General features: G+C 36.8%; 1 protein-coding gene and 1 long non-coding RNA gene across 2 annotated transcripts; one reads left to right on the top strand and one right to left on the bottom strand.

Moving 5' to 3' along the window:
- Positions 1-1,930: 1,930 nt before the first annotated feature.
- On the bottom strand, positions 1,931-12,422 carry LOC137728381 (uncharacterized). Its single transcript, XM_068467185.2, has 9 exons — positions 12,072-12,422; positions 7,925-8,359; positions 7,276-7,426; positions 6,912-7,153; positions 4,185-5,134; positions 3,635-3,990; positions 3,273-3,536; positions 2,960-3,165; positions 1,931-2,719 (listed from the first exon to the last, which is right to left on the bottom strand). Exons 1-9 carry the CDS (start codon positions 12,330-12,332, stop codon positions 2,006-2,008), a joined length of 3,579 nt encoding a protein of 1,192 aa, XP_068323286.2. The 5' UTR covers positions 12,333-12,422; the 3' UTR covers positions 1,931-2,005.
- Positions 9,908-11,454, top strand: LOC148693725 (uncharacterized). Its single transcript, XR_015952786.1, has 2 exons — positions 9,908-11,182; positions 11,317-11,454. It is a non-coding gene; the product is annotated as an uncharacterized LOC148693725 (long non-coding RNA).
- Positions 12,423-18,425: the final 6,003 nt, after the last annotated feature.

Raw genomic sequence — 18,425 nt, 5'->3', positions numbered from 1 at the left:
GCCAAAGACCACATGCATGCATGACTCCTTCACCAATTCCTAGATAAGACCACGTGCACCAATCTCATCCATAAATTCCAAGTCACTTTGTACCGCACCACCCACTTCTATATCAAAAATAGGACTTAGGTTTAGGTCATAATTAGCCACGTAAGAGACTGCATACACTTAAAGTCTTATATAATGAGCCAATTCGAATGTCTCTGCGCAATCCTTTGAAGATGGATCAGATCATTTTTTCCAAAACAACCAACTAGATATATCAAAAATTAGGTTTTAACTATCCTAGTTATCATTAAGATATAATATTACGATAAAAATCAAAATATTACTTCTCAATAATAACTAAAAATTATTTCAACCACTTTATCATCCAACGGTCTAAAATTCGCTTATTCAACGATCTCGATTGCTCAGGCCGATGGTGTAATTTTGGGTCCAAACAATCCTGTAGGATTTGATATTCCTCCATGATTGTAAAACTGCTGGTTGGAGACTCCAGAATTAGACCCAACTTCATTAGATTGTGATGATTCTTGATCAAGAACCAATGTTTTCCCCTTGCTTGACTGAGTGCCAGTAACTATTGCAATCCCAAATGGTAAAGAGGATAAGTCAAAGAACTGATCAATTATAGCTTATTCTGCAATTAATTGTGACCTGAAATCTTTGAGAGAAATACCATTTTCTCTGCGCCTTATAACACACCGAAAAGTGTTGAATTCTGCCGGAAGCTTTTTCAGAGCTAGAAATATGATATCATCATCTTCAAATAGTACTCCTGCAACTGCAAGATGATCCGTTGTATCTTTGATCTTTTGCAGATATACAAAGATAGATTTAGACCCTTTCTTGATGTTTTGAAGCTCAATTTTCATCTGAAAGATTATGGCTTTGGTGAATGTAGAGAATCTTTTAGTGAGATTCACCCACATGTCATGAGAGCTTTGACTTCCAATTACACATGACATTGCTGTAGTCGACAATGTTGCAATTATCAGTTCCATGAGCGCACGATCGTGCATTTTCCATACCAATTAGTCATCTTTCTCAACCCCTTCAGCTTTAGAATCATCATCAAATCTTGTAGGACACTTTCTTGATCCATCAGCAAACCCCATGATACCATGGCTTTCAAAGAGTAATTTGATTTAGAAGCTCCAATAAGATAATTGGAGTCATCAAGCTTCACCGTAACTGAAGTAGAAACTGTGGAAACGAGGCTTGTGATAGGTGATTGAGAAATTTTCAATTGATCGGCAGTCACCATTGTCGAACTTTTCACAGACGCTTTTTATCAAACACGTAGAGGGCAGACAAAGAAGAACGGATTCTTGAAAATCTTGAAGATTGGAGAAATTCCCAAGTTGCAGAATCACAGTAGCTTGCAAAATAGAGGATTAGAAGAAGAAATTATTGCTTTTAATCGCTCTGATACCATGTTGATATTGAGAAGATGAATGTTTTTTTGGAAGATTGCACATAATGTAGAGAAGAGAGAGAGAGAGAGAGAGAGAGAGAGAGAGAGAGAGATGTCTTGATTTCTTAATGATCAAGTTATGATTACAATTACAATTATATATTCCCTCTTAGCTACTAATCTTCCACCTCCTTATCTCAACTGTAATTCTAACAACTTGTAACTACCTATAACAGCTCATCTATTTAATCTATTGACAAGTGTCACTTAGTTTGACCCTTGATCTTCTCTTCACTTGGATAGCTGTTTTCTTCACTTGGATCCTTATAGAATTTGACAAAATTATAAGTCATTTAGATGCGACGTTAAAACTTATTAACGTATGAAAAAGTTCTTGTGAAAACTAAATAATGGCATCTTTCACAAAAACCGTCAGCAAAAGTAACTTGGTTCTGAATTTCTAAAAAAAAGAGAGGGAAAAAAAAAAAAAAAGCCATCGCATAAAGGTCATTTAGGAAAAAAAGTATAACTTGGTTCAATTAACTTATAATTTGATGGAAACAAACAACTATACACTACCCAAAGTTAACTTGATACTAAAAATGATCGGACCAACAAAGAAAGGAATATAAAGGCCAGCAGAAGAATAATAAAAGGAGAAAACCAAGTTCCAAATTCTCCAAATCCTTCCTCATATTGATAATGATCTGCTTCTGAATCCAAGGCCTCTTTACTGCAGTAGTATTTCTTTTCCTCAGCTACTCTTATATGAGATAAAATGTGAGGAAAGACCTTCTTGCAAGACTCTTCTCCAATCAACAAATCTGAATGCCCAAAACCCTCCACAACTACCCTTTCATGTCTAAACCCTGGTTGGTGCAACTTCATGTATTTATGAGCAAGAAAAGATGTTTGAGGAGTCACAAGGAGAGACCGCCCGCCCGATATATAAAGTGTTGGGAGTGCCATTCTTTCTGGGTGGATCAAGTAGGAGTTGCAACCATTGCTGTCTAATATAAAACCAGATTCGCATATCTTTCTGAGGTGGGGAAATGCTGCCATAGGAAGCCTTTTTGAGCTTTCCTTGTTCAACCACTGGTGCACAGTTGGGCTTATGTTTTCGTGCCAAAATGCGTTTCCAAATATGCCGGAAACAACTTCACATTCATTACAGGTGCATCTCTCGTAACGCGGTATCAAGCGCGCTACAAGTTTTAAGATTCTATGACGTAAGCTCACTGGCGTTGATGTTTCCACAAGCGGAAGTGTCTTGTTATTTCCAAGTATCAACATGGATATCTACATATGTATATTATATAAATTAGAATACTACTTGGCTCCTTATGCTTCCAGTCATATATTTTGACTCGTTAAAAGTAAAAACTAATTTTTCTTATGTACATTTGTTAAAACTGTGATTCATCTATGAAGAGGAATATGCATTTTCATATAAGGAGCTATTTTCTTTTCTATATAAATCACTTAACACGTTTGAGAGGGAGAGTGAGAGAGAGAGAGAGAGAGAGAGTGAGAGCTCACTGGCAGTATAGGAAGCCACATTTTGACTTTGGACAAAGCATTAAGCTTGAAGAACATAGAAGAGTTGGTGCAAGACAGAGAAGCTATATGGTTTCCAGAGACATGACCTCCCATGAGAGCTATGTGAATAGCTAAGCCTCCAACACAGTGTGCAACTACATGCACCTTTACACTCGGTCCAAGCAATTCAAGCATCTTATTAATTGCTGAAAGTTATTAAGAAAAAAGTGAATTAGCAAGAAATCACATGTTATTGGCTGAGTAATTGCATACACGTATTAATTACGAGAAATTGTCAAGTCTTATATATTACCAGCAGGGATATCAAATCTTCCAACATCTTCTAGGGTAAAAGTGTTTGGAGGATTAAGAGCGTGTAGCCTGGATTGTAATAACCATGTTTCATGCCCTTCTTCAAGTAAAGTTCTGATCAAGTCATTTGGCTCCGTCGGAAGCCAGTAACTCTCAACAGCATAACCATTAACAAGGAGAATCGGGTTTCGTTGTCCATCTGATCGTCTAAATTTTGACAAATCATGGCAATTCCATTGCCTGCAACTGATCACGACTCCATCTTCTGCATATGCATAGATTTGATTTTTCAGGCTTCTAAATGTTACGATATTTTTCTGGTCACTTAAATGTTAAAAAATGAATCGAATCTTTGCTACATACCTGTTTCTATATCGTGCAGGGTGCTGCTTGGATAAGAATATTTATGTTCACAGTCTAACAAATTAAGGTACTCTTGGTTCCCTCGAGGTATCTTCAAGAAATAGGTTCTCAAGAAAGTCCCTGATAGGAGGCATAAGAACTTTCTTTTCTTGTTTCCATCGAAGCTCATCAAGCTCTTAAGAAGCTCCATCATGGAAATACTAAGCTCCCCTTTTAAGATCACATTCTCATGATCATGACCCACTGAGTTTTTCTCGGGAACTTTTTCAAATGTTACATGCATTGTGGTCGTTTCCCTCCAAGCATATAATGCAAAGAGATAAGGATTCATAATCTTTCTCCCCTGCAGAATATACCTGCATTCATTAAATTGTGGGAGTCCTTAAATTGGCATGACAAAGAAAACAAATGAAGGAATATATGTGTGTGGTGGAATATATTAGGATCATAGATCAGTTTGATTATGCCAAAATATGTGGTTTGATTCACAGTTTGACAATATAAATCTGCCAATACAAAGATATGGAGATAAAGATATTCAGGTACATACCTTGAACCAGTAGAAGCCACAAGGCAAAGACGATAAAGCATATATTGTGTGTAAGGAGTTCTACAATCTACTTCACACAAATTTACGTCTCCATCTATGATATGCAAATTATCCTTCTCAAAGCCTCTAAGTTCTACGTGCCCTCCAACTTTTCCTCTTAGAAGGGGATGGGATCCGCGGCGAATATTAGTACCCAACTTGTCATAGTCCATATAGTTCTCATCATTAGGGTTCATCTTCATTTTGAGATAAGCTGTGCATGGCATACCCCCAACATGTCCTCTCATGGTTTCTTTGAACGTGAGATCTGATTTTTTACCATTACATATAGCTATAGTCTTTGTTTTATCAGTGAAGGAATCTGGACCTTTTTTGTCGATATTGTTGATACTGTACTCGAGAACATCCTTCACAAGTTGACTACTTATGTGCTCAGCTGCGGTGGCAATAGTAAGAGATGGATTTATGCCAACAGAACATGGAATCAAAGAAGCATCACACACATATAGGCCGGGGTGTACTGCAGCAGCGGGAAACTCATCATGAGCTGGGTCAAAAACCTGCCCATTAGGGTTGCAAACACCATGTAACGGACTTGATGATGCATTGCACCCACCTAAAAGATGAACAGCTGTGCTTCGGTACTTTGACATGAAGAGAACTCCTCCTAATTTCTTAGTGAGCTTTTGAAAAGCTTTAATTTTTCGGTGAAGAAGGGGATCACGAGGTGGATTAAAGCTGATTTTGTTGGTGCCCCTTTCTAACATGATTTTGCCATCACTCTCATCATATCCCAGCGCAAGAAGAGCCACTGCATGGGTTGCTTTAAAACCCATTGCAAGCTTTATCTTGTCAATGATCCCATGAAAGAACCAGTACCCGGCAGGCCATCCATAAGTCACAATTCCTTTAAACATAAGGTTCGGATAAGCTGATGGAAGTATTGCACTCTGCAGTTTGATCACAATGGGAAATTAAGTGCACGTATAAGAGTTGGGATTGGGATGATTAATCCGGACCTCCTAGATTTAATACAAAATTTTTATACTTTTATGTTCAAATATAAGTAATTAACATCTATATGTGCATGGCTGTTACAAACTATATGTAGTACTTCGGTCAATTTTATTGACAACATTTCACTTGTACAATAATGTAAATAAACCACATACAATACACGACAAACCAATAAATTGAAGGGAACTTTCATGAAAAGTCTTAGACTAAATTTATTTTAATAAAAAATCATGCTATAACTTTATTTAATTAAAAAGACTTACATTTTAATGAAAAACCCTTAAATTTTAATAAAAAAGACAAAAGAACTTAAATTTTAATTAAACGAACATAATTTTAATATTAAAAAAAATTTTGACGCACGAACTTATGCGTCCTCACATTGTTTATGAAACTTACGACATTGTTTATGAAACTTACGACATTGTTTATGAAACTTACTGCACTGTTATGAAAACTTACGACACTATTTATGAAATTTACTACACTGTTTATGAAAGTTAACGGTACTAAAGTACTATGCTGTGTTTGTAACCCAGCCCACCCTCTTTTCTTCTCCTTTTCTTTCTTCTTTTCCTTTTCCCCCGTGAACACTCCAGAACGCTCTCTCTTTTCGAACTCTCTGCCTTCTCTCTAAACCACCATAGCCAAAAAGAACTCCAAGCACCATCACCACAAATTCCAATTTAATTGAGACCTCAAACAACCAAATACAAGACATGCGCAAGCTGGGGATCCCTATGGTACCATTGCATGTTAAATTCTGTAATGGGAAGTAGGATAATCCAAGTAGGGGTTCTAGGTGAGAGTTGCTCTGATGGAATTGAGCTACAACCTTTGAAAAGAGGAGGTAAAATTAGCTTGGTTTTGTTGTAATCTATTGCTAGTAATGTCTTCTAGCATCTTGGATCAAATCTGGGTCTGATGGAGTTTTGGGTGGGTGGGTAGGGGATGCTACACAAAGGATATTGAGAAGAAGAAGAAAACAGAAGTTGATATTAGTTATGGCGACAACTAAAACAGACACAAAAATCACAAACTGATTGATTTTTCTTGTCTCTTCGCTTCCTCCTCCACCCTCTAACAAAGCCTGGCCAATCTTTTATTCAATCTTCTTCAACTCAACAAAATCTACCTTAGTTACATGCTCGTTTTTATTTTACATGCACACTCTCTCTCTCTCTCTCTTTCACTAGATTGATTACTAGCTACATGCTGCCACTGGAGTGCCTTTAATGGAGCTAGAATCATACCTAAGAGGATTGGAGTGCCTCCTTGGTCCAGCCGGGGAAGCAGCGAATGACAACTACTTCTTTACAGACGTCACTGATCGCAATTTTTACTTTTTATGTTTATTTATTTATTTATTTTGTCTTTATCATTAAATAAAATTAATGTATGATTTTTCATTAAAATGCAAAGATTTAAAGCGATTTTCATTAGTTTTTCTTAAATTAAAATCGTCTCGGTATTTCAAAGTATGACATATCACTAGTACAATAATGTCCGCTAATATATAAAAATTATCAGTATAAGGTCAAAATGTTGACATCTACTCTCATCGTATCCACATAACTAGAAGGTCAAAATTTTGACAGTATAAAAAATATTGACAAAATATTAATCATATATGCCTGTATTTTAAAAAAGTGTAGTTAATCCGAGAAAATTTATATTATCAATCTATATTATAAGATAATGTTCTCTTACTTGAATTGTAAACCCCAACGAAGAAGTGTACGATGATGAGATGGATGGTCCTGGCCTTGCTTGAAATGGAATCTTAAAGAGTTGCTTCTTATCTAGTCCATAACCATTCAACGGCATCGGGCTTCCGGCGAGATAGGCAACAGTATTTCCGTTGCAGCTGAATCCTGAACCAAGTGTTTCTGAAACTCTTAGTCCTCTCATTTGTGACTGAAAGAGGATCTCAGTCGTGCCAAAAACTCCTCCTGGGTTATAAATCCGAGATGTATGATTAATCAATTTATTAAAATCTTGAAACGTGACCAAAGTTTCTCCATGATAATAATTAACTACGTAGCTGGTACGAATTTTACTGTTTATTAATTACCTGATAGGATTACGAAATCGGTTGTTATATAATCAATAACATTCAAATAAACACGCCATCTTCTATTTCTTCTGCCACGTTTGCCCTCATCGTCATACGTATTTCTAATCACGTACTGCACTTGGCATTGAGTTTTAATCGTGCATCCCTCCTGCCTCACAAATTAATTTAAGCTTGGTTAATTGTCTGCAAATTAGATAAAAACATACTGGTTTTAACATTAATTAATCAATGCATGCGCATATATATATATATATATATATATATATCATTTTCATGCAACATCATTTTAATCAAATGAAAATACTAACATTAATTGGACAACAAAGCACTCTTGGCTTTGTCAATTGTCATCAAAAGCCATGATCAATTAACAATAACAACTAGTTCTTTAGATTAGTATTTCTCTTTTCTATTTTAGAAGATGTCCAAAGTTCAATCCTCCTTTAAGTGATACTACCGCTAGAGACACCAACTTATTACTTCAACTTTTAAGAATTTAACTGATGTGACAGTGTTTCATTTTTTTATATAATAAATAAGAAATTGTCACATTAATTGAAAACCAAAAGTTGGAACAATGAGTTGTTGTTTCTAATACTATTGATTCATTAATATAAAAATTAACATATAATTAAGATCGACATGCCTGGATTGCTGAAAGTAGATAAGTCTTGTCGTTAGAAATTTTGGCATTATAAGGACATCCAGAGAGACAATTTCCACAGGCTAAGCAGCTACTCATCTGTTGAACCTTCTTAATTGGATTATTATTGGATAGTGGACGTTGACCATCTTCAAAGTCAAAATTCATAGTCAGCCTCACCGGAGTCTCAAAAGTTTCTTCACTAGTGATATGATCTTCCAAGACTTTCGCAGCAGAAAACTTGTCAGGAAGGCTTTGTACTTTGAGCATGGCAGCTGCAGAAGCTTCACAACTATCCCAATTCTTTTCCCATTGCTTTGGCCATTTTGGATGCCGTCTGGCTCGAACTGGTGTCGGCATCATAACTCCTGCATTCACTAGTGAACCTCCACCGAGTCCGCAACCCACTACTGCTACAGAATCGTTTTGCTCATATGCCTACACATGCAAGATATATGTGGAGTTATTTTTCTTTGTGATATAGTTTGTCGATGTGAAAATTGTTTATTGCACTCATGTTATAAAACATTCTATTCTTTTATTTAATATTATATCGTACAGTTTATATGAAATAACACATTTTCTAAAAAAACTCATACTATAACGCATAATAAGTAACATCACGGCTATTACACAAAAATGTTTCTTCAACATGTCTTGCTAAGATTTATTAACTTCCTGTGTTTTATAAACTTTTTTATAAGGAAAGTACTACATTTCAGTCATTAAAAAAAGGCCAAAGCCTAGGTTCGAGTCACATTGCTAGTAATTTTTTTTGGTGGACAATTTGTAAATACCAAAAAAAGGAGCTAAGATCTTCTCTGTAAGTCCTCAAAGAGGCTTGTGGTTTGTTTTGTCCCTAGAATGAGATAGCCTCCTCTCTCCCTATAGAATTTTGTTCGACAAAAAAGGCCATTTTAATTTTAACTATATTCCAGACGTGAGCTAATCACCGAGGTCAATTATGTATATATAACTTGATTACAAAAAAGTAAACCTAAATTGTTTATTTATTTTTCAAGAATACAACTATATGAAAATGAGAAAGTAAATTCTAATGATTTAGTTTATACTCTCAAACTATATTAAAATATTTTGACTGAGAAACTATTCTAAATTATACCAGCTTTGACACTATTTTATGGCGACCCTATAACACTCTACTCTAATAAAATTATAAACAATTAGAAAAAAAAAATATGAAAACTAATGAAAAGGATTTGAAAACTTTGAGTTTTAACGATGAGGACAAAATAAATGGTAAAGTGAATAGTATCAGGTTTGATTTTTTTAGTGTAAAAATGTGGTTTTTAGTTAAAGTAAACAGTACCGTGGGTTTTTCGTTAAAACTCCCAAAAAAGAAAAAAGCTCCTAAAAGGCTACAACTATTAAGTTCGATAGAGAAACAATTTAAGAGCTCAGTTGAGTCAATCATATATTCACTTGTCATGCCTAATTAATTTTTAGTTGTGAAATTTGTTTATGCTATGTTTGGAGGTCATCATGAGGTACTTCCAAAATCCCAAGGAATTTTGAGATTCTTAAAAAATATTACAATCAAACTTTCAATGAACTACTCAAAACATTAAACGAATGACTTTCAAAATAACTACCATTTTAAAGTTCTCTCGTATGTATAGCAGCTAGTCATGCATTCCTAACAAATTTACCTTAAGTTTTATGAAACTTAAAAGTCCCTCATCCAAACCCACCTTCCCTCACCTTCCCTCGTTACCAAGTAGCTACTACTAGAAAATATTATTTTACCGACAAATTCTAAGCGGATAAAGAAAAATTTTATTAGCACAAAAACCCTCTCTCAACGAATATTTTAATTTGTTGCTGAACACTCATGCCAGAACCAATTTATAATGCCAATTTTTGCCGACAAAAATTTGGACGTTTCCCGATAACATAATTGCAGACGATTTCTTTTTTGTAGTTAGAGGTTCTAAAAAAAGAGCGGCATTAACTCCCTCCTGAAAAAGATTTCATGTTTATCTGTGAACTGAAAACCTTTTTGTTCACCGTTCTCTCTCAAACACATCGTAATTAACAATCCCCTCTTCGTTCGCTCACACCCCAAATCGATTCAATTTTTGTTCTCTAGTTAGTTGCTCTTCGGTCGCTCCACTCCAAATCGATTCAATTTTTTGTTCTCGTTCCCAACCCAGACCTAATTCCTAACCCCCAAATCGATTCAGTCGCTCGCACTACGATTAGGTGTGCCTTTTGTTTCTCTCTCTGAGCTACGACCGACTCTCTCTCTCTCTCTAAGCTCTGATTGCTAACAATGACCCTCATGCCAGATCCTCTTTCGCACAATACCTCTATTGGATTTTGGGTTTGGGTTTCTTTTCAATCTCTTTCAACTGACTCATGATTTTGTGTTGGTGTTAGGTTTTCTTATATTGAGTTTCTGGTGAAGCAATTTTCAGGTATGTTATTTTTCTCGAGAATTAGTGTTGGATGAGTCGAATTGGGTGATGCTTGGTTAACAAAAAAGAAGAAGAGACAGTGGCTTGCACTTGTTAGTTGAATGTTGGATATGGCCTATTTAACCCAATATTAATTGACACTTGGAACTAATTGAATATATCTGTGGAGTTTGTCATTTGGATCCATCTTACTGCGGTACTCTGGCTTTAAATGAGATCATGTTCATTTGAATCTAATCAGTTTTTACAAGCAATAATGTAAAATTTACAGGCCTTTCTAGTTCATGATCTCCATTTAACACTCAACATCCTAAGTAGTTTAACAGTTTTACGGCTTCATTTGAGCAGCAGCGGAACTGTGTTTATTTTAACGATCCATGCTTACAGATTGATAACTTGGAATGTGATATCCATGAAAAGAGACGGAAAATGAGGGTTTTGGAACAGCGGATTAAAGAAAGTGGTCAGGCTTCATAAGTAGTAGTACAATTTTGTTTCACTATTTGCAACAAGTAGCTGAAACTTTGTTTTAATTACTTATAATTTCTGCAAAAGACTGTTAAGAGTCTGGTGACCTAGTGCAATGAGAAGGGATTTGAGTTGGAAGTGAGTGCATTCTTTATATATCAGTTTTTTTATCGACACAAAATGGGCAATGTTTCATTCCTAAACTTCTCCTATCACTTTAGCTGTCATCTGTGTTTGGGGCTATAATATTTGCTTAGTACATTCCAAATGTCGTCGAACTCATCCTTTAACTATACATTTCATGCAGATAAAATCAGCAGACAATCGTATTCTGCATGAGCAATTGCAAAATAGTGTTAGAATACCTTCCTTAATTCCTTTCGAGCATTATAACTTCTTCCTTTCAATGTTCATTTTAAGCTTTGTTTTGTATCAGTGTAGGCTTTCATCCTTCAGTATAATATTGCTCAGCTCTCTGTGTATTTGCAGGTGCAGATGTGGTGTGATGCTACATGGCAGTCAATTTGGAGGAATGACAGATAATTTATTGTGTGACAGATGCTTTTGTATAAGCACTCTAGATGTACATTCGAAATTTATCAATCAATAAAATATTATTTCTAACAATTTTGCGTATTGTATTTTGATATGCATATGTAGTTTCTGAGTATTATAGTTTTTTTTTTTTTTTTTTTATTTTTATAAATTAAAATTGTCCCGACGAAGCCAATTTTGTCAAGAGAGAAGATTGTGCCCAGGAAATATCCATGGTGATGAACACATTTTGTTGGCTGAAAAGTTTTATTTGTCGGCTTAAAAGCATTGTATCGACAATAGTATTTGTTGGGAAAGATGGAAATGCCGACAAAAAAGAGTTTGTCTAGAAAAGTTGAACTTAGCCGACGAAATACCACATTCATCGGGAAAACTCTTAGGCGACATGCTTTAGGTGACAAAATGGTTGACGAAATTTTTCGTTGAGAAAGACTTTTTGCTGACAAACTAATTTTATCGGTAAAGTCAAAATTTCTAGTAGTATAGTTAGGTCCTCCGCGCCCCACACACCCCTCCCACCCCAAAAAAAAGAAAAAAAAGAAAAAAAAAGAAAAGGGACTTAAAGTATTTGTCTCTAAATCAATGGTATGATGAGGTTATGTGAGAACACCTAATAAATATGAGAATTAAATATAAATTTTACTTTTTGTTTTTTTACAAGTACCCATGAAAATTAAGGACATGCAAACCTGGATTAGTGCATCTTTGGATCCAAGGCTAAGGCCTAAGTTCCGGCTTTCAACCCTCGAAGCTGATAACAACTTGAAGCTGTCTGTTGGGAAATCCTTAGCTTCCCATCTGCGGCCTTTCTCAAGCAGACAAACGCTTCTGCCTCCGGCCATTGACAACCTGCAGGCAACCACAGAACCACCGTAGCCCGACCCCACAACAACCACGTCATACTCTTCGGCTTCCCCATCACCAAAACTATTTCCTTGTAATTTCTCCATTTTCTTAATTCCAAGTCCAGATAGAAAAATTCACTCAACTATACGGAAAGGCTGATATTTTTGCATCTTCTTATTTTAGCATAAGCCCTAATTAAGACCTATATGTAGCAAACTATATATATAAACTCCACTATATATTTTAAAAAGTTGAATGTCTTTCGATTCAATAAGTTATTTCTGGTACTATTTTTCTTCAATTATTTAATTTCCGTCAGCCAAACTTGGAGGGAGTTTGACTTTGAACAATTCTCATTGAGTGAGCGTGTGTTTCATGTCATCTTTGTTTCTTCTTTTACTTAATTTCAGCTGCGATTCATATAACGTGAATCAATTGACCAAGAATTGAGTACTAGGCACACATTTGGAATTGGTGTGGGCGCGTACAATCTGGTCAATTTCACACTCTTACAGGTTAGTTTGTGTGGAGGAAGGCATCATGAAAGATATCTGAGCCTATTTGGATTTTCATCAACGTCTGCGGATGTAAACACTATGTTTTTTGAGGTGAACGGCATCAAATTTTATTAAGGAGATCACGAACGATTACTGACACACCCCGACCGAGATCGGAGCGTGCTGGCCGTCACACGAATGTGACGTAGCCATGTGCACGTGCGGAAGCTAATAAAATAGTAGTATAAAAGTACGAATAATTAAAAACTAGCATACAAAGTCCTAGAACAAATGCTAGCATAATTGAAATACAAATTCAGAGCAGGTCTATAGCAGTCCAAACGAAATTTCAACAATAGTACACCCGAAGGTGACCCTACAATGGTGAGTGTCTGTCAGAAACGCCGGAAAAGCCCTCTGGGAGACCACCGAAACTGCTAATCAACTAGAACCTGGAGGGGCGCAAAACAAAAGCGTGAGTGGGCAAAAACAAATCTTTCGAAAACCATTTATAGAAATACTTTCTAACCCCTCGCCGTAAAACCTGTATACTTCCCAGAAAATAAACATATACGTATGTATAAATATGCCAATCATGCTCAAGAATATGCCATGTCAAGCCTCATAATGATATGCAAGTGCTCAGGTATAAACATATCAATAGCATAACATCTGGCAGCCGGAGTCACCTAACGTGACATGTACGGCTGCATATAGAGCTCAAATCTCACAATCAATAACTGAACCTGCCCACGAGTCGGAACCACCTAAAGTGGTCTGTACGACAGGCCTGGGTGTAATTAAGTGCTACGATCACGTGAAGACTGGGCGAATAATCACGGGTCACCTACGAGTCGGAACCACCTAAAGTGGTCTGTACGACAGGCCTGGCACCTACCTTGAATCCAAGGTGAGCATAAGGTGCGGGAGGTGAACATCACGTGAAGGACTGTGCCCTGGCCACGGGCGGGAGCACTAACACCGGGGGTGCAGGTTATGAGCTCTCTAACTATCTCAAACCTTTACTGAAACATAAACGTGAATAACGTTTACCTGGCACTTACCTGTGCGTCCACAGCACCCAATATGCATACGTATATATATGCCACTACTAATGCATGTGATGATGCATAAACAATAATAATATGGTGCATGACATAGACACTTAACCCTTTTTTTTAATCAAATTCTGGGAATATAACTGTATATAGGTATATACGGAAAACAAAAGCCCACTCACTGGTATGTAGAAGGGTCGTAGCCCCCCTGCCTCGCGTGTGCACGCTCGTCCTCGGGGTACGTGTCACCTAAATGCGAAACAACTATAAAAACGTTAACTTTAAAGCACATAACCAATTCCTCGTAATAACTTCTCATACATTGCTCAAAATGGACAAATGAATATACCAACGTGCTCTACACAACCTCAGGATCACAACCATATTTTTAGAAAAATTTTCCTCCGCCGCACGCGCCCCCACGCGCCGGCCAAGGCACGGCCACACGCGCCGGCCACGCGCAGGCACGTGTGGCGCACACTGACGGCGTCAACTGACGCCGTTAGGAATATTCTGTCAAAACTGACAGATTCCGTTAACGGCGTCAGGAATATTCCGTCAGAATTGACGGAATATTCCGTCACCTTCTCCGTTCAATCTCCGGCGCCGTTGCCGGCACCGGAAAACTGGAAAAACTTCGAACCTTGATTTCTCGTTCAATTCTCAACCATTTTCCAAGATTTTTGCACCAAAATGACACTTAGGACTAGGAGAACATAAATATACTACTTTTAAGGGTTGAAAACCACTAGATTTTACCTGTCCAATTCTCCAAAATCCGGCCAACTCCACAACCAACGATCCCGACGTCCAAACTCGTCCAATGAACTACTCCGACACTCCTTGGGACCTCACTAAGACATCTATAAGCTTCAAAAACCCAAAAACATACTAGATTAATCTTGCATGAATAGTACCCAAGTCGGACCACTTCGAATCGACGTGAAAACGAAGGATTTCTCACCTGAAAATGGTATGGCTGTGCTCGCCTCGACCTCACGAGTTCAATGGTGTCCTTGGTTTCCTCGATCTGTGATGGTTTGGGTGAGTTTGGTGTTGTCCGTACGTTTACAGTGGAAATGGGAGCTCGGGGGAGAGAGAGACAGACAGGGAAAAAAGACAGAGAGAGACAGGAAGTGTGAATGTGTGTGTGTGTGGCCCAACACATGCCACAACACACAAAACAACCAATAATGTCAAAGAACGAACTAGGGTAATTTAGTCATTTCACACGTGCGTTTCGATATTTCCGGGACGGGATGTCACAATTACAATTTTCAAAGAGTGTCCCAAATTAGATTCAGATGCCCTTCAAACCAACAAGAATTAAAATCCGATTAAATGTCATGTTGCTATAAATTGTGTCAAGCTCATAATAAATACGTATCATTTTGAGTTGAATTTTCAATATTTTACAATCAAGTGGAGACAAATATCATGAGATCAAAGCTGATTGGTTTTTTTTTTTTACTAAGAAATTAATTTCTAGGATCTTCGTTCTCATCTTATAATAATGGTCTAAGTTTTTTTTAGAGTTTCTTTGCTTCACTTCTACTCGTTTTCATAACTACTAGTAGTTGAATTTTGTTGTGTGAAATTTGCAAATCGCTGGTGAGGCAATTATAATCATAATAGTGGGCATCCCTATGTTCGTGAGGAAACTTCTCATCTGGGAGTCAATGCTCAACTCTTCCAATTAGTTTGGCTAATTAAAGGTGTTGAAATTTCCTCCCCCCGCCACCCACCCTCGAGATTTATTCTATTGTTTGCGTCTGTATGTTAATTGTTAACAATTTTTTTCATTTGGACTTGAAAAACTAATATTTTGACTATGTTCATCGAATGGTTAAACAATTTTTTATGTTGATTAATCCTTTTTCAAAGTTGAAACCTAAAAAATATCATAAAATTAAATGATTTTGGTCGTTAAGTAACACTACACGATGATAAAAATAGTTGAGAAAGTAGAATGAAAATGTCAAAATAAAAAGGTTGGTAGCATCCTCCTATATAACATGCCTCTTAGTATTGAAGAGGCTTTTGACTTTCATATCACAATAAAGACATGTTGGGTGATTAGGATTAAACTACTACTGCTGAAAAGGTTTTATGGTGACTAGTATTTGATTATTGTTGATGAAGAAAGACAAAAAATAAGAGTGATCAGATCCCTTGACGAAAAAAAAAAAGGTTGATCAGTGTTCCCCAGCGGATACCATATTTCAATTTATTTAGGGCCAAAAAAAAAAAGAAAAAAGGGAACTTCAATTCCAATAGAAAGACCGTTTTACACCTATGACATACCCCTACACAATTTTTTTCTTTTCTTTTTAGAGAACTGGAAATAACATTTCCAGGGCCGCAGCCAAAAGAATATAGAAAGCCACAAGGGACTAACACATCGGACCAAATTACAGAGTAAAAAAGACTCCTCCGCGTCCCCCTTTACAACCTCGTAGAACCAAAAACTAGTTTGGAGGACATGGAAATCCATCCTTATTCAAAACACCATCAAACAATGATGGAGGTCATTGAACCCAAACTAAGTGGCCCAGCCCCTTCACATTTGGCAATACCCAAGGCGTAGACTTAAATTTGATTCAACACCCATAAAACAACCAAAAGGTTGGAAGACAATTTTGAAATAATATTATGGGGTTAGGAATTTGACCAAGCCATACAATAGATAAACTGTAATTAGGAATCCAACGTTATGTTGTCATTCATGAAAGTTAAATTTAAGATCTTCTAATTATAAGGAATGTATGTATAAACCACGAAATTGAAAAACGAGATGTTTATATCAAAATGCCCTTATTATTATCAAGGGAAGAGGGAAGAGTTCAAAACTATTATAATAATTAAAAGAAGCGAGAGTTTCGAACTAGGAGTCTCGAGTCGATCGGGATGCATAGATAGAAATCAAACATCCTATTCACTAAAAATATTGAATCACATACATATAGCTTCATGTTGAAACACACACCCCCCCCCCCCCCCCCGGCCCCCCCAAAAAAAAAAAATGTTTCCCTTGTTTTTTCTTATTGCGGAAACTAAATCACTCAAAAATCGTGTGAGATTGGAAATACGAGTCGTAGACGACACACAAAAAGTAATGATTAAGCTACCTATATATGATTCATCCATTCGCTTTTTCACAAGTGGCAAGGCTTGTAAGTCATCATTTGGTTGATGATATCATATAGGATGATATCGCATTTCTCCCAAAATCATATGAAATTCAACAATATAGTTAGATGGGTTTCAAGGTTGATTTGTGGCTTTTAAGCTAATGCGTTGGCTATTCGGTTTGATGTAGAAGTTACTCCCCCCGCCCCGCCCCCCCAAAAAAAAAAAATGTTTCCCTTGTTTTTTCTTATTGCGGAAACTAAATCACTCAAAAATCGTGTGAGATTGGAAATACGAGTCGTAGACGACACACAAAAAGTAATGATTAAGCTACCTATATATGATTCATCCATTCGCTTTTTCACAAGTGGCAAGGCTTGTAAGTCATCATTTGGTTGATGATATCATATAGGATGATATCGCATTTCTCCCAAAATCATATGAAATTCAACAATATAGTTAGATGGGTTTCAAGGTTGATTTGTGGCTTTTAAGCTAATGCGTTGGCTATTCGGTTTGATGTAGAAGTTACTCATTTGAGTAATGGTAAGGCTTATCATATATTTGTATCACATTTTAATATTATAAATAATGATTTTATTCAGTTAAGGGTATTTAAAGTCTAAATTGAACTAAATCAAAATGTTTTCATCTATATTAATTCTTAGCACAACCAAGAACTCTCCTGTGTAGACGTGAGTCACAGTTTAGACGAAAAAAGGGAATGTAAATAGGGTAAATACTAGGAGTCCTTTATTAGGAAGGAAGGGTTTTGTATATATCCTGTTTTATTTGTTTCCTTGTAGAACACAGATTGTATATGTATTTAGTTCTGAAGAAGTATCAAATAATATTTGAAAATTCCCATAATATTCTTTTTGGCATCGGAGCCTTGTAACCCTAGAAACTACCGCTGCTGTACGTATCGCAGCATCTCTGCTGTCGTGACTGGAAGAATTGCAGCACCTGTTTGGTTGGTTGCTGCCATGAGTCATATCATCAAAGAATTGCAGCACCTGTTTGGTTGGTTGCTGCCGTGAGTCATATCATCAAATTGTTGGTGCCCTTTCCGTGTGTAAGTCGAGATGGCTGAAGGTGATTCAATCTTGACGTTGGAGGGTGGTTCCCGTAAACCACTTAACAATCAGGTATTGAGTCCCGTTGTTATTCAGAACGATGCATCTGCGGTGCCAAACACTGTGAAGTTGAATGGATCCAATTACCCTCTTTGGTCCAAGGTATTGGAGATGCATATTGCTGGACGTGGTCGAAAAGGCTTCGTGACAGGAAGTACCAAGGAACCTGCTGAGGACAGTGCTGAGTATGAGACGTGGGAGACCGGGAATGCCATAGTAAAAGGGTGGTTGATTAATTCCATGGAACCTGCTATCATGGGATTTTTTATTCACCTGCGTACTGCTAAAGAAGTCTGGGAGGAGGTGGCTCGGACTTATTATGATGGTTCAGATATTTCTCAAATTTATGAATTGAAGGTTAAGTCGTTCAGGCTTCG

This window comes from Pyrus communis, chromosome 10 (genome assembly GCF_041283825.1).
Source record: "Pyrus communis isolate YQ-2024b chromosome 10, ASM4128382v1, whole genome shotgun sequence".
NCBI classification, from domain to species: domain Eukaryota; kingdom Viridiplantae; phylum Streptophyta; class Magnoliopsida; order Rosales; family Rosaceae; genus Pyrus; species Pyrus communis.
Note: the sequence above shows the minus strand (reverse complement) of the source record. Positions and strands in the feature narration are given on the sequence as shown.

What these genes read in the sequence shown, in the direction of transcription:
- LOC137728381 (XM_068467185.2), bottom strand. Translation starts at nt 12,332, where the DNA reads ATGGAGAAATTACAAGGAAATAGTTTTGGTGATGGGGAAGCCGAAGAG. An exon ending in CGATTTCGTAATCCTATCAG is followed by an intron (nt 7,154 to 7,275) that starts GTAATTAATAAA and finishes TTTATAACCCAG; the next exon opens with GAGGAGTTTTTGGCACGACT. An exon ending in CCTGCACGATATAGAAACAG is followed by an intron (nt 3,537 to 3,634) that starts GTATGTAGCAAA and finishes ATGCATATGCAG; the next exon opens with AAGATGGAGTCGTGATCAGT.